The sequence below is a fragment of the Eurosta solidaginis genome, chromosome 4, assembly GCF_040869045.1.
Source record: "Eurosta solidaginis isolate ZX-2024a chromosome 4, ASM4086904v1, whole genome shotgun sequence".
NCBI classification, from domain to species: Eukaryota; Metazoa; Arthropoda; class Insecta; order Diptera; family Tephritidae; genus Eurosta; species Eurosta solidaginis.
The window spans coordinates 105,710,088-105,735,899 of NC_090322.1; the positions used below are offsets into that span (position 1 = coordinate 105,710,088).

The 25,812-nt window shown below is 37.7% G+C and overlaps 1 protein-coding gene across 1 annotated transcript in view; it reads right to left on the reverse strand.

Moving 5' to 3' along the window:
* The window catches only part of IntS2 (integrator complex subunit 2), a 124,679-nt gene that overhangs the window by 26,786 nt on the left and 72,081 nt on the right, over nucleotides 1-25,812 (reverse strand). The window contains exon 2 of the mRNA XM_067782376.1: nucleotides 3,572-3,816. Within this exon, the coding sequence (XP_067638477.1) occupies nucleotides 3,572-3,816 (245 nt within the window). The remainder of the gene's footprint in view (nucleotides 1-3,571; nucleotides 3,817-25,812) is intronic.

Here is a 25,812-nt window from a genome sequence, read left to right on the forward strand (position 1 = left end):
CCGAAATGGATCTATACAACGAGCTTTGGCAGTTGTCTTAAATTTTTTCTTTCTTCTATTCTAATTTAAAAATTTTTTCAATTAAGAAAAAATTTATCATAACAATAATAATGATAAAAAAAAAAAAATTATTGTTAGGCCTTGAGCTCGATTCGAACCCGCGATCTTAAAATCAGTAGGCCGATATAACAACAAAAATTGTTAATACATCCCAGAGCACGGGGAAAAAAGTGTCAATAAAATATGACACTATGGCAGCATTGCCAACAAACAAGTCCAATTTTCACAGCTATTCTGCAACAGATGTCGCAGTGTTGTGAATATCAATTGGCACGAACCAGAATAGAAGTAGGATTAATGAAGACAAACAAAAAACCGCTGTGGTGGCTGAATGGTTATAGCAGCGGCGCCTAAACGTTGCCGATGAAGGAATTTAGCAGTTCCCGAAATGGATCTATACAACGAGCTTTGGCAGTTGTCTTAAATTTTTTCTTTCTTCTATTCTAATTTAAAAATTTTTTCAATTAAGAAAAAATTTATCATAACAATAATAATGATAAAAAAAAATTATTGTTAGGCCTTGAGCTCGATTCGAACCCGCGATCTTAAAATCAGTAGGCCGATATAACAACAAAAATTGTTAATACATCCCAGAGCACGGGGAAAAAAGTGTCAATAAAATATGACACTATGGCAGCATTGCCAACAAACAAGTCCAATTTTCACAGCTATTCTGCAACAGATGTCGCAGTGTTGTGAATATCAATTGGCACGAACCAGAATAGAAGTAGGATTAATGAAGACAAACAAAAAACCGCTGTGGTGGCTGAATGGTTATAGCAGCGGCGCCTAAACGTTGCCGATGAAGGAATTTAGCAGTTCCCGAAATGGATCTATACAACGAGCTTTGGCAGTTGTCTTAAATTTTTTCTTTCTTCTATTCTAATTTAAAAATTTTTTCAATTAAGAAAAAATTTATCATAACAATAATAATGATAAAAAAAATTATTGTTAGGCCTTGAGCTCGATTCGAACCCGCAGTCTTATATTTTAGTAAATATTAAAAGGACTATTAAAAAATCACAAATTCAGGAAGCTTGCTATATACAAGCGTCATGCGACTAGGTATTTTTCTATTATTTTTCTAGCTGGCGGAGCATAAGATTTTCCATTACTAAATTATGCCTTTTCAATTCATCTATTTCCTCTCTTTTTAATTTTTCCATTTCCTTATAATGCTTTTTATTAATTGCATATATTTTGTCAATCGCCCTATATATTTTTTTAATATTTTCTTTTTGATCAGTGGAATCTGACACTGCACCTTTTATGGTATCACAGAGCTCGCGTTGAATTGACAATTCTTCTTGAAGAATGTCAGAGGAAGATCTCTTAGATGGCACTCTTTTTGAGGAAGTGGGCCTTTCAATCAAAGCATTTGGGGGGCTCTCATTCATACAAACACCAATAACTGGGTCATCATGCAATACCTCACAATCAATCCCTATCACAGTCTCACTCAATTCCTCAAATCCGTTAGCTAACTCACATTCACTCACTTGGACAATGTCGTCCACAACACCACTTTCCCTAACTGTAGTTCCATCTTCAATTTGAATGTTGCCATTAATTTGCTGCAATATCTTCTTCCTAGATGGCAGTCCAAATTTATTTCCCACTCCCTCCACGGATTCCTTCATACCGATCAACTCAAATATTGCCCGTTCTGTTGTGGAAAACTTGTATTCGTTATTTGGGCCACCGCCAGTGCCTCTGGAACTCTCATGGTTGTTCGCTGCTTTTTGACGCACGTATTTTTTTTGATCAGCCCACACCTAGAACACATAAGTTTTAGTCAGCTTGTATGTATACAACTTTTTCATGAAAATAAGCACCTTTTTCCATTCTGCAATGCATTTTTCTGGTGGTCCGCTGAGTTCAGCTCTTCCTCAGCTTTACGCCAAAATCTGTGTAAGGCTTCTTTGCCTCCTTTAAAACAACCTTGCGCAATTTCCGGATGACTTTGCATCAAATCGATTAGTAGTTCTATCTGTTGCTTATTTGTACTTTTAGACCTGAAATCAAGAGTAATATAAGAGAATATTATTTTATTTATTACATACCTAATAAAATAAGTAATTTTCAATTCAAAAAATACAATTTACTTACATTTTTATGAAGCGTTCCTTTCAGCTTATCAAGTGAACAATTTCTTTTAAAATGAAGGAAAAATCTCTCTCTCACTCACATTCATAATACCTACTTTTCTCCCATAACCGGTTTCCGCTTTTTCGAACATTGTTCAGAATACGAGGAAAGGGAGAAGTGAAAAAACTCTCACGGAATTTTTATTTAGAATACGAGGAATGGGAGAAGGGAAAAAACTCGCACGGAATTTTCGTTTAGAATTGGGCTGTTTATATCCATATCCTATAAACACATTCTAGGGGTACCTGGGTCCACGTTTTGGCCTATATCTCGAGACCCTAGTCACCCAGGGGTATGAAAATTACCCTTTACTGAAGCATTCATCAACAGCTTTCATTTGTTATCCATATTCTATAAACACATTCCAGGGGTACCCGGGTCCACGTATTGGCCAATATCTCGAGACCCTAGTCACCCAGGGGTATGAAAATTACCCTCTACCAAAGCACTCACCAACAGCTTTCATTTGATATCCATATTCTATAAACACATTCTACGGGTACCCGGGTCCACGTTTTGGCCTATATCTTGAGACCCTGTTCGTCGATCCTGAATTTTCTTTGCCCTCACGGAGCCCGAGGCCTTTCCAACGAATGCAAAACCGTGGAAATCGGTTCGTGCGTCAAGAAGGAAAACCCGACTTATTTTTATATTATAGATGTAAACCAAGCGTTAAGAGGTAGGCTGAGGTTTTACACCAACGACGCTTCATCAAATCAGGGCTTATATATTTACCTGATGGCAAAAAAACGTTGGGTTACCAGAACTTTATTTTAAACAGCTCTGGCTAACCCTGGAAACGTTTAGAGAAATAAGTAATACTCTCAGCCGTATAGCACTGTTACAGCCGTATGATCAAACCCAACAGACATTGTTCGGACTTTCTCATCTATCCACCTGTCTCTCCTCCACCTCCTTTCTTATTTCCTCTCTTCCCGCTTTTTGCCCTTTGTACTTGTCACTATTGCTCTAAATTGTATCCTTATTCTTAGTCTCCCTGTTAAAATTACTTTGTCTCAAACCATTACCCTTGTTCTTAGTTTTACTCTCACCCTCCATCTTTCTCTTGTTCTCTTTACTTTTCCGACTTCCCCCAAACTTCCTCTACTTTACCTTCCCATTTCCACTACATATTTTCAATGTGAAGATATATCGAGTTAGGAATTTTTCCGTACATTAAATTACTAAGGTTATGAAAAAAAGCAAAAAAAATACCAAAAATGTTTCCTGATTACTGATTTCACCTGTCTGATTTTATTCCGTTATGAAGGAAACAAAGAAAATAATTGATATCACTTGCTAAAAATTGGCACTGCTATTATTTTGTTAGCAACTGTAAATATTTCTAGGAGTTTGTACTTACTTGAGCCCAGCTATTCCCCGAAGAGCACAATACAAACGCATTAACACCACACCTTGCACAGTATAATCTTCATCACTGCTTGGATTGAGAGACTTTTGTACATTTTGTTGTAATTGTTGTAGGAGTTCGACTCGTACTAAATTCAAAGCATCGCTTTTTCTTTTTTGGCTTGAACGTATATAAATAGCAAACCATGTGCGAACATTTTGATCATTGCCCAACAGCATACCCGTTAAGAATGCAATCTGCAAAGATTAAAAATAATTGAAATACTATTTTTCTTATTATGTTCAGGATTTAAAAATACTTAACTATTTTCTAGAGACGGAAAATAATGGTTATTTTACAAGAAAATAACTTAAATACATTTTAGGGAATTTGGAAGCATTGTGGTAAGAAAATTTTTTTGGTGCGAAATAACCATTGCAACAATCAAAATTCATCATGAGGGATATCCTATAAGCAGGAAATATATTATGTATGTCGGGGTTGATTCTGGATAGGTAAGAGTTCAACCTATTCCAGTATCCAGATCGAGGTTGAGCAAGAGTGACGCGCGTCTCCCTGGGGAGGTTGCTTTCCTCTTCTGCAAGTTCAGGGAATTTAAGAACGGGTTCACCGGGCAATTCCTGGCATAGAGATCGGACGCCTTTTTGTGCATAACATTGAAGATCTTCTTCTACATACGAATGAATTGTCAGGTGCCATTATTCATTTAATTTAAATAATAAATGACGTAAGGCAATATGAGTATCGAATTAAAGGTATTCAACTTTGTAGCCATCTTCACTTTGAAAATCTGTGATCAGATATCAAACACAAAACTTTATTTTTCCAAAATTTTTCTTAAAACACTTATCTAACATACATGGAAATTTTCTACATTATTATAAAAAATAATTTTAATAAGTTAGGTTAGATTGAACTGGCCGATCAATAAAGACCTCACTGATGTGTCCATAGTGTTACCATTTACATTTCTTTGACGACCAAACGGAAGAGCCCCAATCAGGAACCAGGACTTATGTTATAAAATAACTCCGTCCTCTTGACAAAAACTAGACGTTTTTAGGACCTAGCTTAATCGCTGCCTCGAGATCTGGCAACTCTGCCGCCCCTAATAAATAGAGCCTTGACCTGGCGGGCCCAGGACACGAACACCGCGCTTTTGTCCACGCCTTTCCTGCTTGATGGATCATATGCAGCTCCTGTATTCTTTTAATTTTTCCCAAACTGATTGGGAGGCCCATTGTCGTTTCAGCGAGTGTTACACCCTTCTTTGCCAACTCATCGGCCTTTTGGTACCTTCTATCCCTTTATGTCCGGGAGCCCAGTACAGATGTATGGTCCGGCCTGGACGAAGTCTTTCCAATGCTTCTTTGCATTCCATAGCACTTCTTAATGAAGTACTGTGTAGGATTATTGCCATAATCGCCGCCTGAATATCAATATATATATTGACGCGGCTCCAGTTTAATCACGCTTCTTCCAGAATTTCTGCTGCTTTCTTCACGGCTAAAATTTCTGCTTGAATGGCGCTGCAGTAATTTGGCAGCCTGTAGGATTTACTTATTTCTCGGTCGACGTAGTAAACAGCAGACCCGACTCCTTCCATTAATTTGGAACCATCAGTATACACGTGTATTCACCCAGGAACCAACCCTCCGGCTCAATTGTGGCTCCCATCACCAGATAGCGCTATACTGCTATGGTCATATGTCCTGCACTCGAGCTGCCCCGAGGCCTTAAGCCTTGTTGTCGGGGTAATTTTAGGGCTACCGTTATGCTAATCATTGATACTCTGCATACCCCTCAACTTTTTTGGTATACGTACTCCATAGCAAAGTATTGGTTTCACAATTGCCGTAAATACATGATAAGAGAGATTGGGTGATAGGCCCCACGTGCACCCTAGCTTCTTTTTTATTTATTTATTTTATTAATTAGGACTCTTAGAGCCTATATCAACACTTAAAAATAGTATTGCATTATTTAACAATATGTACTATATGTACTATGTATGAAATTGCACTTGAATTTGAATTTGAAACATGTAACACAAATCCATTCGAATCATAACATCTATTTTATATTCATTGATTTCGCGTGAGCATATAATCTTCTCTTAAATAAGTTACTATCACAATTCTTAATATTTGCAGGTAATTCGTTGAAGCATTTTAACCCTTTGTAAAAAACAATTTTTTTCAGACTCCGTTTTGTAATTAGGTAGTTTAAAATCATTTCTCTGCCTCGTATTTATGTCATGAACCTCGTAGTTAAATTTAATACTTGTTTTTAGATAATCAGGCAAATTTCCGGTTTTTATGTTGTATATAAATTTCATACTGTGGAAAAATATTTGCTGTTTTACGCTCATCCAATTCAAACTTTGTAGCATATGGGCAAATCCAAAAAACTTTTGTTTTTTTGGATACTCGGGTTTTACACACGGGCAAAAAACTTAAGGCCAGAAAGGTACAAGGACATTAAGTTTGACCTTTTGACTATCCGATCTGATGATTTTAGAAATCAAGAAAGTTGATAGTAAGTTTTTGCAGAACTTCGAAACGTTAAAAACGTCGATTTTTACACTTTTTCAATAAAATTTTCGATAAAATTTTGAGGCATCGCTGAAACGCTATTAAATTTAAACTGAATGTTGTTTTTGAGACCGAGATTCTAAAAGTATGAGCAAAATTAATGTGCCCTCCAATACTCAAAACTATCATCAATCAAAGTAGCTATACTTTTTTTTTTGTCATTTTCAATATAGACAGTTTTTTGCTTATAGCTTTTTGAGGCAACTGAGTATTGAAATTTGGATTATGAACGATAATAGCCTATCAGGGACTTAAAATACCTGGGGCTTCAAATTCGATGTGCCCCTTTCAGTTTTGAAGGTAGAGGCAGAAAAGTGGAAGCACTTGGTTGCGTAAATTTTTTTCAGGAGCATGTTTTTTGTGGGCACAGCTACAATTTTACTTTTATCACTTCATACCCGTTTATTAATTTTTTCTCCACACCACAGTGGTATACCATCAATTGCCTCATCTTGGGATATTCACGCAAAGAAAGTTATTGATGTTTGTACATGGGGCAAATATACGAAATTTCCGACAAAAATTGGCAATCGTCAAAAAGTGTAGAATTTTTTTTTAACCAGGTTTTATTTAAAAGTAAATGAAAAGAAACACAAATTTGGTACAAAAATTAAAAAAAAAACATTTCGTATATTTGCCCCATTTACAAACATCAATAACTTTCCTTGCGTGAATATTCCAGGATGAGGCAATTGCTGGTATACTGTGGTGTAGAGAAAAAATTAACAAAGGGGAATGAAATATTTGACGGTTACCCGGTTTCATATTTTTGCCGATATCTCTAAAACCGGGTTTCGGGTATCAACAAAATTTTACCTAAATATACCCCACATAGATATGTACATCCTGATAAAATTTCAACACAATCGGTTAAGAAGTGTTTAAATAAGTAAAAAAATTCATGGTTTTCCGGGTTTATATTTTTATCAATATCTCCAAACCCGGACCTCGGGTATTAAAACTTTTTTACGTAAACATACTTCGTTCACATATCTATATGTTTTTAAAGTTTCAAAAGAATCGGTAGAAAGGTGTTAAAATAAATGTGCTGCAAACTTTGCAGTAAAAAATATATGGCGGTTATTCGGTTTTATATTTTTACCGATATCTACAAAACCGGGTCTCGTGTATCAAAAAAATTTTACATAGCTAACAGCTGCATATATCTCCATATTTTGTTAAAATTTCAATATAATCGGTACAGAAGTGTTGAAATAAATGTATATTTAACATTGCGACCTCAATTTATATATATTTTGCTCGATCTTTGGACTATATCTTTTTGAGGCATTATGTAAGACGAGTAACGGCGATGCAATATAGCTCCAATTTACCCCTCAATGTTTCTAACAAAAAGATATTTGCGTGATACCATGTTTCAAAAAACAAATGTTTTTCTCCAAAAAACCAAAGTTTGGCCGATTCCCCCATATCTTTAATGGGGGTCTCAAAACGTTTACCTAATATAATGTTTATTCAGCATTTTTTTCGATTTGCGAATCTTTCAAGATAAAGAAAATAGGAGAAAAATAATATCAAGTATGACTCAATTATGGATCTATATACTTTTGCTTTATAATAACTACTCAAGTTTTTACAGGTTCTTTAATGAAATAAATTTTTTAGCTATCTTACCTGTTATATAATCAACATGGGCATCAAATTTTACTTTGCAATCTATTTGAATGCCGAGATATTTAATCGTCTGCACCTTTTAAATTTTAGTATTATTTATTTTAATAGTTTCAAAATGAGCAATATTCTTCCTTGTTATTACCATACATTTAGTTTTTTCAATATTAAGTTTTAGTCTGTAATCTCACAGCCAAATATAGAGAGCATCTAAATCACTTTGTAGTTCTCCTCATTCATGTTCATTCCTACCGCATCATCCGCAAATAGTTTTAAGGTACTAAATTCAATATACACTTAATATCATTAATATAAATATTAAATAAAATTGGGGCTAGCACAGAGCCTTGGCGTAAACCAATCTTAACGTCAACTTCGTCCGATAATGTTGAACCAATTATTGTTCTTTGCTTACGATTTTTTCAGGAATTATCAAACCAATCTAATTCAATGTCTTTAATACCAATGCTTGATAATTTTTCTAATAATATTTTCTGATCAATAGTTTCAAAGGCTCTTTTGAGATTAATGAAAACTGCAATGATCGACTTTTTGTTATTAAGTTTTTCTTTCCATTCAGCTATAACCATGTTTAAAGCTGTTTCGCAAGAATAATTCTGTCGAAATCCTGATTGTTGAAGTATAGGTTAGATTAGGTTTTCTAAATATTGAACTAATTGATTTTTAACCGCCAGCTCTAAAATTTTCTCATCTCTGGCCAATGTATTTATTGGTCGCAGCTCCTCTGCTTTAATAGTATTTGCGACTTTTTCTATTGGGACTATAGTCGAGGTTTTCCAAATGGTTGGAAATATGCCATTGCTTAAACTTTCATTTATAATTTGAGAATAGAAAAAACCTAAATATGGTATTACATCTTTCACAACACCATCTGATCACAATTTTTCCACCTCTTTTGGCTTTAAACTTACTGACAATTTTTACGACGCCATCCGTACTAACTTGGACAAATTTAAAAACACAATTAGTTAGATTAGATATATTGGCATTTCTATCAAATACTTGTATATTACTACAAACCTCTTGAATGATATCTACAACATATTTATTTAAATTGTTGGCAATTTCCGATTCATTATCATATTGTGACGAATATTAGTGACACTAAGTGACACTCACATCACTAATCTGATACTAAGTAAATAAAGCCACAACAACAATAACACAGGCAGTCACTTGTATCTACATAAACGAATCAATCATTATGTCTACACATATGTACGTACACGCAGCGGGGAGAAACGCACAAACACATGCATATATCTTATCTGAGATGCTCACAAAAGTAGGCAATCATTTGTGCAAGTATCACTAACACATACACGCGCATATGAGAAGCTATAACGTGCATCTGTAGTTATAGCTAGTAATTTTATAGCTGGTAACTAAGTTAAATTCTAGAAACGCCCAGAAGTATGCGAACGAGGAAATCTCTGTGATTTATAAAAGGAGGTAAAGCTGAGAATCAGTAATTAATTTGATTTAAGTACGCTATCTGTTGAGAAGTAGAAGTGTTATTGTGAAAGTAGTCTAATAAAGACCATTTTGCATTATTGAATATTGGAGTTATTTATTCAACAGTTTAGTGATTCGAACGTTAGCAGGAGGTTGCAAATAAGCGGAATTTCCCAAAATTCTCTACAATTAGTGTCAGAATAGAAATTGTTGAATAAATTCCGAAGATTGCGAATACAAATTGGACATGGCAAAGTTGAGTGAATTAAGAATCCAGCAACTGAAGGAGTTGGAGAGCCGTGGATTGAATACAACCGGCAATAAGATCAACTTCAAGTACGGCTACGAGACGCTATGGAGTCGGAAGGAATTAATGTGATGATGATGTCTTTCATCCTGATGGGGACGAGACATCGCAGACAGTTACGAGCACAGACTTGAACATGATTTTGGCTACAATATCTGCTCAAACATCGAGAATGGCATCTCAACTGGAATCACAGGAGATACGTATAACATCCAAGATGGAAACTCAACTGGAATCACAGCAGACGTATGTATATGGCATCCAAGATGGAAACTCAACTGGAAGAACAGAAGACATATATAGCATCCCAACTGGAATCACAGGAGGCACGTATTTCAGAAACGTCGTCACAAGTGTCATCTCAACTGGAAGACCATAAGACATATATGGTATCTCAATTGGAAGCGCAAGAGGCACGTATATCTGAGAAGTCGGCAGAAATTTTGGAACAGGTATCATCAAAACTAGATGATTTAAAAGGTCGTACGGAGCAGTTACAACTAAATCGCCCAGCTGTTTCAGCAAGCAATCCGAAGGTAAAAGTCCATCTTTTGGCGGCTCTGTTCCTTTCCAGGTCTTTAAGCTTCAATTTGAGAAGACATCAGCAGTGAACTGGAATACTGGAATACTGAAAATAAAGTTGTTGCACTGTTCGTGGCATTGAAAGGGCCTGCAGCGGAAATCTTACAGACGATTCCAGAGTACGAACGGAACAGTTATGAAGCATTAATGGCCGCTGTCGAGAGACGTAATGGAAGCGAGCATAGAAAACAGATATACAAAATAGAGTTGCAAAACCGTTACCAAAAAGCAAATGAGACATTGCAGGAGTTTGCTTCGGATGTTGAAAGGTTGGCTCATTTGGCAAATGCGGACGCACCTGTGGAATACACTGAAAGGGTAAAGATTCAGAGCTTTATAAATGGCATACGGGACGTCGAAATAAAGCGACCTATATACGCAAACCCAAAGCCAACATTTGCAGAAATGGTATCACATGCATTGATTCAGGAAACAGCGTCGCGTCTGTGTAAGACAGTTTTCAAAGCACGCCGTGTGGATGGTGAATGAATCATGTGAATGGTCAGACTGGGTGAACACAATATTGGAGGCGCTGAAGATATCACAACAGAAAAATGACGGAGTTATGAAGTGTTTCAAGTGCGGTAACCCAGGTCACATTGCTCGTCATTGCAGAACCGGTCCTGGTAGTTTCAGCATGGGTGGTCTTAATAACAAAGCTGGAGGGGATGAGCAAGAGCGAGTAAAATGTAGAGATCGAAAGCTAGCTCCAGCTATTGAATGTCCTGTGATATCTGTGTCGCAAATTGGAAGGAAATCAAGCAGTCTTACCGTCAGAGGGAATGTGGATGGCAAAGAACATGTACTGACTGTAGATACGGGCGCATCTCATTCCTTAATCCGATCTGATTTGGTCAATAGGAGAGTAAAGCCATTACCTGGGGCAAGGTTGCGTACGGTCACTGGCGAGTATAACCAAGTCCAGGGAGAAGTGATCTGTGTTCTTAATTGGGAAGGTCATGGTTCTACACAAATTCATTGTGGCGGAGATTGTTGATGAAGTCATATTGGGAGTGGACTTCTTAGTTGACCATGACATCGGGATCGACATGCAAAGAAGGAATATGCGCTATAAGAACCAGGATATACCACTTAACTTTAGCTTGAAGAAAGGGTTCAGCAGGAATCGAGTGCTGGTGGAGAAGACTCGACAAAGATCACGAAAGTCAAAGGTAAAGGTTGATGGATCGAATGGGTCAAATAAAGCGAAATCAAAAGTACCTGCGAGAGAAACACTGGCATTGACAAAACCAAATGGGCGCACAAAAACGAAGGAAAGAATTTCCCAGAATGAATTCGAGGGTAGTTTCAAGCCAGGGCGCGCTACTGTTGTGAAACGTGGGAACGATACTGATTACGTGAAGCCAATCCGTCAAGCGCAAGCTCTGCGAAGTAGTTCATTGGCCAAAGAACATAGTGTGAGGGAACGCCCCAGGGTAATGAGTAGTAGAATGAAACAGAGGTACGACAAGAACTATAATTCGGAAGGTTTCTTGGAGGGGGATTTGGTACTGCTATACAACGCTCACCGGCGGAAAGGTGTTCCATCCAAATTTTGGTGCAGTTGGGAAGGCCTGTGCAGAGTTGTGAAGAGGATCAGTGATGTCAGCTACCGCATACAAACAATTGAGAAACCACGAAATAGAAGGGTGGTTCATTTGGAGAGGCTAGCAGCGGGTAAATCGAGAGATTTGTCTGATCCGGACGATCAGACTTAGGTGGAGGGCAGTGTGATGAATATTAGTGACACTAAGTGATACATCACTAATCTGATACTAAGTAAATAAAGCCACAAAACAATACCACAAGCAGTCACTTGTATCTACATAAACGAATCAATCATTATGTCGACGCATAAGTACGTACACGCAGCGGGGAGAAACGCAAAAACACATGCATATATCTTATCTGAGATGCTCACAAAAGTAGGCCACCATTTGTGCAAGTATCACTCACATATACACGCGCATATGAGAAGCTATAACGTGCATCTGTAGTTATAGCTGGAAATTTTATAGCTGGTAACTAAGTTAATTCTAGAATCGCCAAGAAGTATGCTAAAGGGGAAATCACAGAGTATAAAAGGAGGTAAAGCTGAGAATCAGTAATCAGTTTGATTTAAGCACGCTATCTGTTGAGAAGTAGAAGTGTTATTGTGAAAGTAGTCTAATAAATACCATCTTGCATTATTGAATATTGGAGTTATTTATTCAACAGTTTAGTGATTCGAAAATTAGCAGAAGGTTGCAAATAAGCGGAATTTCCCAAAATTCGTTACAATATATTAAACCGTTTATTACTATTTTCTTGATTGATGAAGTTTCCTTTCCCATACTTATTGCCTGTTTCAAATGTTTCCACATCATTTTACAATCATGCCTATTACTATTTATTTTATGTTCCATATGTTTGATTTTTTTTTAATTTTCACAAGCTCTTTGTATTTTTTTATGTTTCTGTACTCATCCCATTCTCCTGAAGTTTGCGCCAGTTTATACAATTCAAATTTATACTTATTCATATTGGCTAACTCATTGTCATACCATTTATTCATTAATTATACTCAGCTGAGCAGAGCTCAAAGAGTATATTAATTTTGTTCGCATAACGGTACCCCGTAACGGCATAAACTAATCGAGATAGATATAGACTTCTATATATCAAAAAGATCTGGGCGAAAAAAGAAATTCATTTAGCCATGTCCGTCCGTCCGTCTGCCCGTAAACACGATAACTTGAGTAAACTTTGAGGAATCTTAATGAAATTTGGTATGTAAGTTCCTGGGCACTCATCTCAGATCTCTATTTAAAATGAACGAAATCGGACTAAAACCACGCCCACTTTTTCGGTATTCAAAATTTCGAAATACCGAAAAAGTGCGATAATTCATTACCAAAGACGGAAAAGTGATGAAACTTTGTAGGTGGGTTGACCTTATGACGCAGAATAGAAAATTAGTAAAATTCTGGACAAAAGAAGGTATTTTAACAGTTTTGCTAGCTGTAATTTGGCAGCTGAGTATGTAATGTTCGGTTACACCCGAACTTAGCCTTCCTTACTTTTTCATAAATTAGATTTGCATAACACTCAAAATATTGGTATTAATGATCCAGACTTTATTATCCAAACTTACTCTGTGAAAATTGGTAAAATCACATATGCGCAATTGATTTGTAAGTGATTCAATATTATAGTACTCGAATGGCGTAATTTTTATATGGCTTCTCATTCTAAATTTAGGGCTTCTTTTTATTTTAAAATTGTATTGTTTCGTGATCGGAAATTTGGTCATCATCTAAATTTTCACACACTATGTCTTTAGTATTCGAAAAAAGTAAATCAATTTTTGTTTTAGATACATCGGTTATACGAGTATCAAAATCAATTGTTTGATACATACAGTATGATTTAAAAAGTTCAACTAATTGTATGCTATATGTTGACATATGTATTATTTAAATTAATATTAAATTCGCCTACAAGAATGTTATTTACAGACAGCTCACTAGTACTACCTGAGACGGTACGTAAGTTGTTTATGAAATCCGCATCGCTTGTACTCGGTGAGTGATAAACCACACCGATTTGCCATTAAAGTGCTTCAATTTTATAAAAATACACCACATATTTTTAGCTATTGCTTTATTATACTTAATGCTACATTCTATGGATAAGGAAAATCAAGAGGAGCGCGACGCAAATTGGAAGAGAAGCTCGGCCTTAGATCTCTTCGGAGGTTATCGCGCCTTACATTTTTTTTTTTTTTTTATATTCTATGGAATCATGCACATACACCAGAACACCACCAGTATGCCTACTATGTGAATCACATCTGCTAGGTTATAAGTTTCTATGCTCAACTCCTGATTCGTTCTTAAATTCGTGGTACATGTTTCAGCACACAGTATTAAAGTTGGATTTTTAGTTTCAATCAGTCTAGTGCCTTGCAGGGTGACGGCAATATAACTTTATGGATCTTAAATGCTTAAACCTTGAACTGGATATGACAATATTTCGGGCAAGTTGATCGCACTCAATCCATCTTAATCTAATCTAATATCTAATCTAATATATTGTAACGAATTTAGTGCAATTCCGCTTATTTGCAACCTTCTACTAACGTTTAAATCACTAAACTGTTGAATAAATAACTCCACTATTCAATAATGCAAAATGGCCTTTATTAAAAAAAATAAATGTAAGGCGCGATAACCCCGAAGAGATCTAAGGCCGAGCTTTTCTTCCAATTTGCGTCGTGCTCCTCTTGCTTTTCCCTACAAATTGGCCGGACGGGACCTACATGTTTTATGCCGACTCCGAACGGCATCTGCAAGGCAGATGCGTTTTCACTGAGAGCTTTTCATGGCAGAAATACACCCGGAGCGCTTGCCAAACACTGCCGAGGGGCGACCCCGCCTAGAAACATTTTCTTCTAATTGAAAAACCTTATTTCTAAAATTTTGATGTTGCTTTGCCCGGGGTGTGAACCCAGGGCATACGGTGTGGTAGGCGGAGCACGCTACCATCACACCACGGTGGCCGCCGGCCTTTATTAAAGTACTTCACAATAACACTTCTACTTCTCAACAGATAGCGTGCTTAAATCAAACTGATTCGTCGTGCCTCAGCTGGTGCTGCTTTTATACTTTTTGGTTTCCTCGTTGACATATTTCTAGGCGATTCTATTTCTAGAATTTGCTACTTATTTACCAGCTATAACATAACTACAGATGAACGTTATAGCTTCTCATATACGCGTGTATTATAAAATATTAAACGCAGGTAAATGAGTTTTGACATCAGTGAGCGAATTCTGAATGTCTCTTTATTCAAATATGTCAGCTTATTTATATTAAATTATTCTAAACATATTCTTACATACATATTTACATTTAAGCATACATACTTACATGCATATCTACCTTAAGCATACATAATTACATACCTACATACAACTCGATACAAAATATGTACCTACACATCTGTGTTGAGCTGTGACTTCTGTGGGAAATGCAATGTTTGCAAATTTGCTGGAATTCAAATTTGTTTGGTTGTGTGTTGTACACACACCTGTATTAAATCGTGTGACTGGATATGTCAGCAATAATTATCAAATGCATATTTATGTGTTGATGAACATTTAGACTATTTTTGTATCAGGGTAGCATATTAGACTGATTTAAATATTTGGCATTAAATTGTTGGCTGTTTAGACTACATCTCCCTTTTTTTCAGAATGCTTATGCATCAGTGAGCTGCAATTATAAATGTTTTAAGGTTATTAGTGGACTGACCAAAAAATTAGTATTAGTGCGTACACAAACAAAGAATATTAAGCACTTATATCTACTAAAACAAATTTAAATAGTCATCCGTCGTAAAATGAATAACCGCTCATAAGCCACGAAGCAGTTCAGTACTCAATTGTCTTATTGAGCAAGAAAGCCAACAGTGTTATGCGAAAACACTAATTTGAATCAATATGACTAACAGTACAATAAAATGAATATAGTCATATCAGTCTTCTGACGCTAGCAACACAACACAACGATGTACACGAAACTAAACTGAATACAGCGCTAAAGAAAAACCGATAATAAACGAAGTATACAGTGTGTTACACACGAAACCAACATGCTACTGAGTTAAAGCGACTATGATTTCAGTTTATACTCAACAATGTCATATATGTATGGGACATATGTGTTGCGGGGCACTCGTATGTATTTTCTATTTTATGCGCTAGTCACTCATAGTATTTGTCTGTACTTAACTAAGTACACATTTACAGCCTGATTCTAATGTGGTAACAACTTTCTTCACCACGGCAACTTTCTTCATGTGGTAACTTTTGTACCCTTTTGGTATTCTGCCCACGAAAGTAGCCGGATAATTGTTTACCCACTAAAATAGGTGGTAACATCGATGTAACCACACAAAAGCTGTTGTTTAGAAAAGGGCAATACTGAAAAATAAAGAATTGTGAGCCCAAATAAGTAAACATAATAGTAAAAAAGTGTTGCCTCTTGCTATACATATTTGTTTCCATGTACTTTCACAGTATATATTACAATATAGCTATGTAAAAACGTATGCATGTATGCACATATGTATATACACATCGTCCCGTTTATTCGTTAACATCGTATCTACGAGTGACACATTTTCGGTAAAGCCATGGCGGAACCATACACGGTGGCATCATGGTGACATACCTACAAACATAAATAAAAATTCCATGTACTTCGTTTTTGTAAATTCGATGTCAAAATCGTACTGCGCCGGAAGTTGATGAATCAAATTAAATAAAAAAAGTTTATATTCAGCTGTCCCATGCTGCCACCTTGTATCGTTCCGCCATGGGTAAAGCGAAGAAAACCAACTTTTAAATTTCACCACAGACACTGGTGAGTTTTTCGGTGATGACAGCGTTTCCACTTTAGCCAGAATCGCGAATAAAACAACTGGTAACGAATTCCGGTTACATAATGTTCTGGGAACTATTTTACCGGTAACTCTAAGAAATCGGGCAGTAAGACACAATTTTTTGGCTCATGACTAAGTGCACTAATTTTATTAGTACTCAAAGCAGACATCTGTTATGCATTTGGAGAATGCATGAGCATTCTATTTTTATTTAGTTAAGTATGAATTAATTCTACTTTTGTATTTTGTGCTTGTAGGTTGAAAATTTTCTTATTCTACTAATTTAAGTCTATTTTTGTGTATTATTAATTTCTTATTATTTATGATATTGCCTTTCTCTATGTTACTGAGAAATTTTTGCTTATCCTCATTTCCTATTCTAGATGGGATTAAAGTGTCATTATTTTTATTATCAATATTTTCTTCTTGGTAGTTTGGCGTCTCTGCTAAAATTTCCTTTTGTTCCTGTTTTTCTTCTTCTTTTTGTTCTACTTTTGGTTCCTCTTCTAAATCGTATGCTGACTCCAGAAGGAATGTGCTATAGTCTATTTCTATTTCGAAACTCGTTGGTACTATGAATTCTATATCATATCTTGCCAGTGAGGACACCAATTTGTCTCTAATGCTGGAAAAAATTTGATATGCTTGGTCTTTTCGATTGCCGTCTAGTTTACCATTTAACCGTTGAATTATTTTTCCTATTTTGTCAAATGCTATTATTTTAAGATGCTTTACTCCTGTTTCTGCCTTAACTTTTGTATTTTTATTAATACATTTGTAAGATTTTTCTTCTATCTCTTTTTCTTCTATGAGTAGTTTAACGATATCTTCTCATTTGCCCATTGGGGATGGCAGTTAAAATTTAGTTAAACTTTATCTAAACCGTCTGTGCGGCTGGTATATCGCTTTTTTAATTGCTGGATCATTAATTCACTTAACTTCGCCATGTCCTTGTTGCGCTCTGCATCTCTGGAATTTATTCAACAATTACTCTTCTGACACCAATTGTAACGAATTTAGTGCAATTCCGCTTATTTGCAACCTTCTACTAACGTTCGAATCACTAAACTGTTGAATAAATAACTCCACTATTCAATAAAGCAAAATGGCCTTTATTAAAGTACTTCACAATAACACTTCTACTGCTCAACAGATAGCGTGCTTAAATCAAACTGATTCGTCGTGCCTCAGCTGGTGCTGCTTTTATACTTTTTGGTTTCCTCGTTGACATATTTCTAGGCGTTTCTATTTCTAGAATTTGCTACTTATTTACCAGCTATAAAATTACCAGCTATAACATGACTAGAGATGCACGTTATAGCTTCTCATATGCGCGTGTATATGTGAGAGATACTTCCACCGATGATTGCCTACTTTTGGGAGTATCTCAGATATATGCATGTGTTTGTGCTCTCCGCTGCTTGTATGGACATATCTATAGACATAATGATTGACTTGTTGATGTGCATACAAGTCACTGCTTAGTATTGGCTTAGAGATGATAGTATTCCTTAGCGTTGCTAATATTCGTCACAATCTAATCTAATCTAATATATATTATAAATAGGAAAGTTTGGATGTTTGTCCAGAAGTTTGTCTTTGTGACTCAATCACGCAAGAACGGCTGGACCGATTTGGATGAAATTTTGCACACATATAGCCAATAGTCTAGAAGGATCTACTGGCTATATTTTTTTGAAAAGGGAAGGAAGTTCCCCGCCCCCTAGGAACAGTTATAATTTAATTATTGTATTTTTCCGTCTTTGTGACTGAATCACGCCAGAACAGCTACACGGATTTTGATGAAATTTGGGACACAGACAATAGTCTACTAGCGAAATTTTTTTCGAGCATGGAAAGGGGGGTAGAGATCCCACGACCCCTTTCGAACAATTACTTTTTAATAATTTTTACACATTATAACTTTACCTTTACTGTCCTTCACCAATATTACAACTCAGTAGGTCAAGTAAGTTGTGGGCTTACAAAATGAGTAGTGACACCCTCCGTCGGTCCCCCGCCCCCCACCCCCCTTCTCTCACCCACTGGTGTAAAATCTATAAATTGTTATAACTCAATATAAATCTCAAAATCTCAATCTGGCACATACAGATCGAGATCTAAACAATTTTGGAAAAACGATCAGTGGTCCTCTCCTCCTCCCGCCATCCGCTCTCCTTCAATTGTTTTTATTAGCACGCTTTTATTAGCTTTACCTCTATGTTTCTATGGAACTCTGCATTCGCTCCAACGCGCCTGCTGCCTTATTAAAATGGTTTTATAATTAGCTTCGCCTTATTTGTAATCCCGTTAGGGTCATATCGAGACCCTTCCGGGATAATTTCTGGATGGTTTTCGGGATCCCGCCGGGGTCATTTCGGGACTTTTTCGGGACTATTTCGGGATCATTTTGGGACCCTTCCGAGATAATTTGTGTATAGTTTATATAGGATCCGTCCGGGTTTTTTTGGGACCTTTCCGGGACTATTCCGGGATAATTTCGGAACTATTTCGCGATCATTTGGGGACCCTTCCGGCATAATTTCTGGATGGGTTTCGGGATCCGTCCGGCATCCCGTCGGGGTATTTTCAGGATAATTTGCTTACCTTTGAGAGATAAATTCTTTACGGTTTCCGGGATCACTACGGGACTTTTTCGGGGTCATTTTGGGTCCTTTCCGTAATCATTCCTGGACGGTTTTAGGGATCCGTCCGGGATCGCGTCGGGGCCATTTCGGGATCATTAGGGGTATCTTCCGGCATCATTTCTGGATGGTTTTCGAGATCCGTCCGGGATCTAGTCGGGGTCATTTTGGGATCTTTTCACGACTAATACGGGATCATTGGGGGCCCTTTCGGGATCATTTCTGGATGGATCCGTCCGCGAGCCCGTCAGGGTCATTCTGGATGGTTTTAGGGATCCGTCCGCGATATCGTCGGGGTCATTTCGTGGCGTTTTATGGATAATTTGGGGATCCTGTGAGGTTATCAGCTCATTTAGTTCTTTTTTTACTCAATTAGAAATATAAAATGCATTAGACAGAAACAAATTTTTATACAGATAACTTGATAAGCAGGCTAACGTGAATAACCCATATATTTCATTTTCTCCTTGCGGACGGGCCGCGGGTAAAGGCTAATATATTATAAATGGGAAAGTTTGGATGTTTGTCCAGACGTTTGTCTTTGTGACTCAATCACGCAAGAACGGCTGGACGGATTTGGATGAAATTTTGCACACATATAGCCAATAGTCTAGAACTGGAAACCCGATTAAAGAAAATTATACATAAAAACAAAACAGTCGGTAGTATCAACATGAATATTGCGCGGGTAACACAGCGAAATGCATTTTTTGACAACATAGGTATAAAGTATGGCGAAGAAATTAAAACAACTTTCAAAGCGTTCGCTACTAACAACATTAAACTGGCAAAATTAAGAGCACGGAAATTCTTTCTATTGAAATGTCGGAAAAATAACATAATACCAAAACACATTCTAAACAATGTCAATTGCCTTTTCCAAAGTTTGGAGGAAAACACACCATACAACAGAGAAATTGGTAATTTGATCTCAGACTTCCGAAGAAAAATACTAAACGTTGAAATCAAAATCTCCTTCTGGAAAATCAACCAACTCGAAGAAGAAATAAGTAAGCTGAAATCAACCATCCAATCCAGCGGTGTGGCGAACACCAACGAGTTCTTCCAAACTCAAGAAACAAGCTACGACAACAGACACGCAACTACCATCCAGAACTTAAACGCAAAATACGCCCGTTTAGAATCAACCCAAATACAAACCCATATCACATCCGACACAACAAACTTTACCTACAACGCAACAGACGTAAACATACCCAACGACGTAGTACTTCTAATGGGCTTAGGACCTAAGTTTGGCTTACCAACAACGCCAAAAGAATTACCATCCAAAGAAATCGTAGCCGAAGTAGAGTATATCATACAGAACTGCATAGAACCACAAGACAGAAATGAAATCAGACAGACAGTAGCACAAACAATATCGTATTCAAAAACAACGTCAAAAGCATCTAGTCTGGAAATATTTCTAATACGAAAGCAAAAAAGCTGCATAAATTTTTTCAAAAATAATCCCGAAATAATTTGTACTAGGTCAGACAAAGGCAACAAAGCAGTTTTTATGAACAAAAATGAACTTTTAAACGTTGCTAATGAAATGCTAAACGATGCTAATACATATCAAGTAATACCCGATCCAACAAACAAAATTCAAAAGAAAAACAACAATTTTGTAAATACGCTGTTCGTGAAAGGAAAGATAGACGTACTAACCAAAAGAAAACTTATAACATACAATGCAACACCGCCTAGAATGTATTTTTTACCAAAGCATCACAAAAATACAACCCCAATGCCACTCAGGCCAATCTCCGCTGACTGCGATGGACCAACAACGGCATTATCAAAATATGCAGCAACAATTCTGGAAAATATACCAAAGTCTCAGTACCACCTACGCAACTCATATGATTTTAAAACCTTCATCACAGCACAAACACACCAACGAGGCCAAATACAGGTGTCGTTTGATGTAAAAAGCTTGTTCACCAATGCGTCGGTAGACTCCATTCTAAAAGCACTTATCGAACGTTGGAATGACATACAAAGATGTACCAATATGTCACAAAGCGAGTTTATAGAAATGATATCCATCTGTACAAAGAACGCCTACTTCCAATTCGACGGGAAATTTTATTCCCAAAAGCATGGTTGTCCAATGGGCTCACCCATAAGCTGTATATTGGTAGAAATTCTAATGGATAACGTGTTGCAGCGAGCCATTAAAAAAGTAAATGAACAACTAGGCTTTAACATAACCATTATAAAAAAATACGTAGACGACTTATACTTGGTAATACCAGAAGGCATCTTCCCGTCGGTATTTGGAATTTTTAACGATACAGAGAAGGGAATCGATTTCACATATGAACAGGAACATGATAACATACTACCGTTCCTGGATATGACCATTTATAGGAATACTGAAGACGGAAGTTTTAACACGGACTGGTATCGAAAACCAGTATCTTCGGGTCGCATATTAAATTATATGTCTATCCACCCACTGTCACAAAAAATTAGCACCGCCAAAGGGTTAATAAACAGAATATATAGCATCAGCGATCCAAAATATCATTGCAAAAACAAAAAGATAATTGTAGATATTCTAAAAGGTAATGATTACCCAAAGAAATTGATATACAGGCTACTCAACAAGTATCAAGCACAAAACAACAACACTAATACGTCAAATACCCAAATCAGTACCAACAACCAACAACAACAAACAGACATAAAAACTTTTTCAATATCATATTACCAAAACATAACCCAGAAGATAACTAAAAAACTCAAAGCGTACACAAACAACATACGGTTTGCCTTCAAGAACAGAAACAACGTAGGGAAGCTATACAAAACAATAAAAGATAACATCCCAACAAAAAAACAAAAGAACATTGTATACAAAATTGACTGCGTTGACTGCCAACGTAAGAAAAGCTATATAGGCACCACATCACAACAACTATACAAACGATTGGGACAACACAGCAAAGATGTTGAAAACAAACGAACAAAAAAAGCGCTCTTGCTCACCATGCCATTACTTTTGGGCACAAATTTGATTTTGATAATGCCAAAGTAATAGCAAGAGAAACAAACTGGCAAAAGAGAATGCTTCTGGAAGAAATACACATAAAAGCAGACAAACAATGTGTAAACAAAAGAAGTATAGAAGCAAGAAATATTAGCGACATCTATGCGTGTATACTAAAATGAAACTGCAATAACCCATCAAGCATGAATTCGCCGGTGATCAACAAACGTCAAATATGTATACATATGTACTTACATACAAATTAGAGTTTGAAGTATAAATTGTGGTTTGTGTATTGAAAATAGTAATTTTTAAATTGTAAAATAATTTCCGTTCCCTTTAATTGAGTATTAAAGTGACTATGTTTTATTTCGAAACACATATATATAAAGAAAACCTGACGAAGAAGAACGCAGAGATTTTTAAGTAAGAATTGTTTTGTCAATCGAATGTCCATATATATATATGTAAATTTAATTCTATAGAACTGCGAAACTAAATTGAGTTATTTTAATTTCTTTAAAATTGTAACTAGGCCCTGAAGAAGACCACAATAAACGGTCGAAACGTCGGCAATAAAATTATAAAGGCGTTTTTCTGATTATTTTGACTGGAAACCCGATTAAAGAAAATTATACATAGTCTAGAAGGATCTACTAGCTATATATTTTTCAAAAGGGGTGTGGTCGCCGCCCCCTAGGAACAGTTATAATTTAATTATTGTATTTTTTCGTATATGTGACTGAATCACGCCAGAACGGCTTCACGGATTTTGATGAAATTTGGGACACAGACAATAGTATACTGGCGAAATTTTCTTCCAACATGGAAAGGGGGGCCGGGTCCCACGACCCCATCGAATAATTACTTTTTAATAATTTTTACACATTATAACACGTATACTGACCTTCACCAATATTACAAACTCAATGGGTCAAATAAGTCGAGGGCTTACAAAATGAGCAGTGAAACCACCACCCCCCCCCCCTGCTTTTCCGCTCTGGTGCAAAATCTATAAATTGTTACAACTCAATGTAAGTTTTCTCGTAAATCAATAATTTTTGGCATCTTGCTCATACAGATCGAGATCTAAACAATTTTGGAAAGACGATCAGTGGTCCTCTCCTTCTCCTCCCGCCATCCGCCCTCCTTCAATTGTTTTTATTAGCACGCTTTTATTAGCTTTACTTGTATGTTTTTATGTAACTCTTCATTCGCTCCAACGCGCCTGCTGCGGTTTTATAATTAGCTTCACTTTATTTGTAATCCCGTTAGGGTCATATCGAGACCCTTCCGGGATCATTTCTGGATGGTTTTCGGGATCCGCCAAGGATCCCACCGGGGTCATTTCGGGACCCTTCCGAGATAATTTCTGTATAGTTTTCGGGATCCGTCCGGGATCCCGTCGGGGTTATTTTGGGACATTTTCGGGACTATTCCGGGATAATTTCGGGGCTATTTCGCGATCATTTGGGAACCCTTCCGGCATCATTTCTGGATGGGTTTCGGGATCCGTCCCGCATCCCGTCGGGGTATTTTCGGGATCATTTGCCTACCTTTGAGAGATAAATTCTTTATGGTTTCTGGAATCACTACGGGACTTTTTCGGGGTTATTTTGGGTCCCTTCTGTAATCATTCCTGGATGGTTTTAGGGATCTGTCCGGGATCCCGTCGAGGCCATTTCGTGATCATTAGGGGTATCTTCTGGCATCATTTCTGGATGGTTTTTGGGATCCCGTCGGGGTCATTTTGTGACTTTTTCTCGACTAATACGGGATCATTTGGATACCCTTTCGGCATCATTTCTGGATGGTTTTCGGGATCCGTCCGGGATCCCGTCAGGGTCTTTTCGGGACTATTTCGGGATACCAACCGGCATCATTTCTGGATGTTTTTCGGTATCCGTCCGGGATCCCGTGGGGTCATTTCGGGACTATTTAGGGTCTCTTCCGGCATCATTTCTGGATGGTTTTCGGGATCCGTCCGGGATCCTGTCGGGGTCATTTAGGGACTTTTTCGCGACTAATACGGGATCATTTGTGGACCCTTTCGGCATCATTTCTGGATGGTTTACTGGATCCGTCCGGGATCCCATCGGGGTCGGGATCATTTCAGGACTTTTGCGGGATCATTTGGTGTCTCTTCCGGCATCATTTCTGGATGGTTTTCGGGATCCGTCAGGGATCCCGTCGGTGTCATTTCGGGACTATTTCGGCATCATTTGGGGTACCCTCCGGCTATCATTTATATATGGTTTTCGGGATCCGTCCGGGATCCCGTCGGGGTCATTTCGGAACTTTTTCTCGACTAATACAGGATCATTTGGGGGCCCTTTCGGCATCATTTCTGGATGGTTTACTGGATCCGTCCGGGATCCCATCGGGGTCGGGATCATTTCAGGACTTTTTCGGGATCATTTGGGGTACCTTCCGGCATCATTTCTAGATGGTTTTGGGGATCCGTCCGGGCTCCCGTCGGGGTCATTTAGGGACTTTTTCGCGACTAATACGGGATCATTTGTGGACCCTTTCGGCATCATTTCTGGATGGTTTTCGGGATCCGTCCGGGATTCCATCAGTGCCATTTCGGGACTATTAGGGGATAATTTGGGGACCTTTCCTGCATCATTTCTGGATGGTTTTCGGTATCCGTCCGGGATCCCGTGGGGTCATTTCGGGACTTTTTCGGGACCATTTGGGGTCCGTTCCGGCATCCTTTCTGGATGGTTTTCGGGATCCCGTCGGGGTGATTTCGGGACTATTTCGGAATAATTTGGGATACCTTCCGGCATCATTTCGAGATGGTTTTCGGTATCCGTTCGGGGTCCCGTCGGGGTCATTTCGGGACTTTTTTGAGACTAATACGGGATGATTTGGGGAGCCTTTCGGCATCACGGATGGTTTTCGGGATCCGTACGGGATCCCGTCAGGTTCATTTCGGGACTTTTTCGGGATCATTTAAGTATAGTTTTCAGGATCCGTCCGGATCCTGTCAGAGTAATTTCTGGACTTTTCCGAGACTATTTCAGGATCATTTTGGGACCCTTCCAAGATCATTCCTGGATGGATTTCAGGATCTGTCCCTGATCCCGTCAGGGTCATTTAGGGATCCATCCGGGAGCCCGTCTGGGTCATTTCCGGACTATTTCGCGATCATTTTGGGACCCTTCCGGAATCATTTCTGTATGGTTTTCGCGATACGTCGTGGATCCCCTCGGGGTCATTTGGGAAATTTGTTTGTACTATGTCGGGATAATTTAGGAACCTGGATATTTTCTGGATGGTTTTTCAGATCCGTCCGGGCTCCCGGTCATTTCGGAAATTTTTCGGGATCATTTTGGTACCCTTCAGGGATCATTTCTGTGGGGTTTTCTGGATAAGTCTAGAATAGTGTCGTTGTCATTTCGGGTTTTTTGGGGTCTATTCCGGGAACTTTTGGAGACCCTTCCGGGCATTTCTGGATGGTTTTAGGGATCCGTCCGCGATAGCGTCGGGGTCATTTCGTGGCTTTTTATGGATAATTTCGGGATCATTTGGGGATCCTATCAGGTTATCAGCTCATTTAGTTC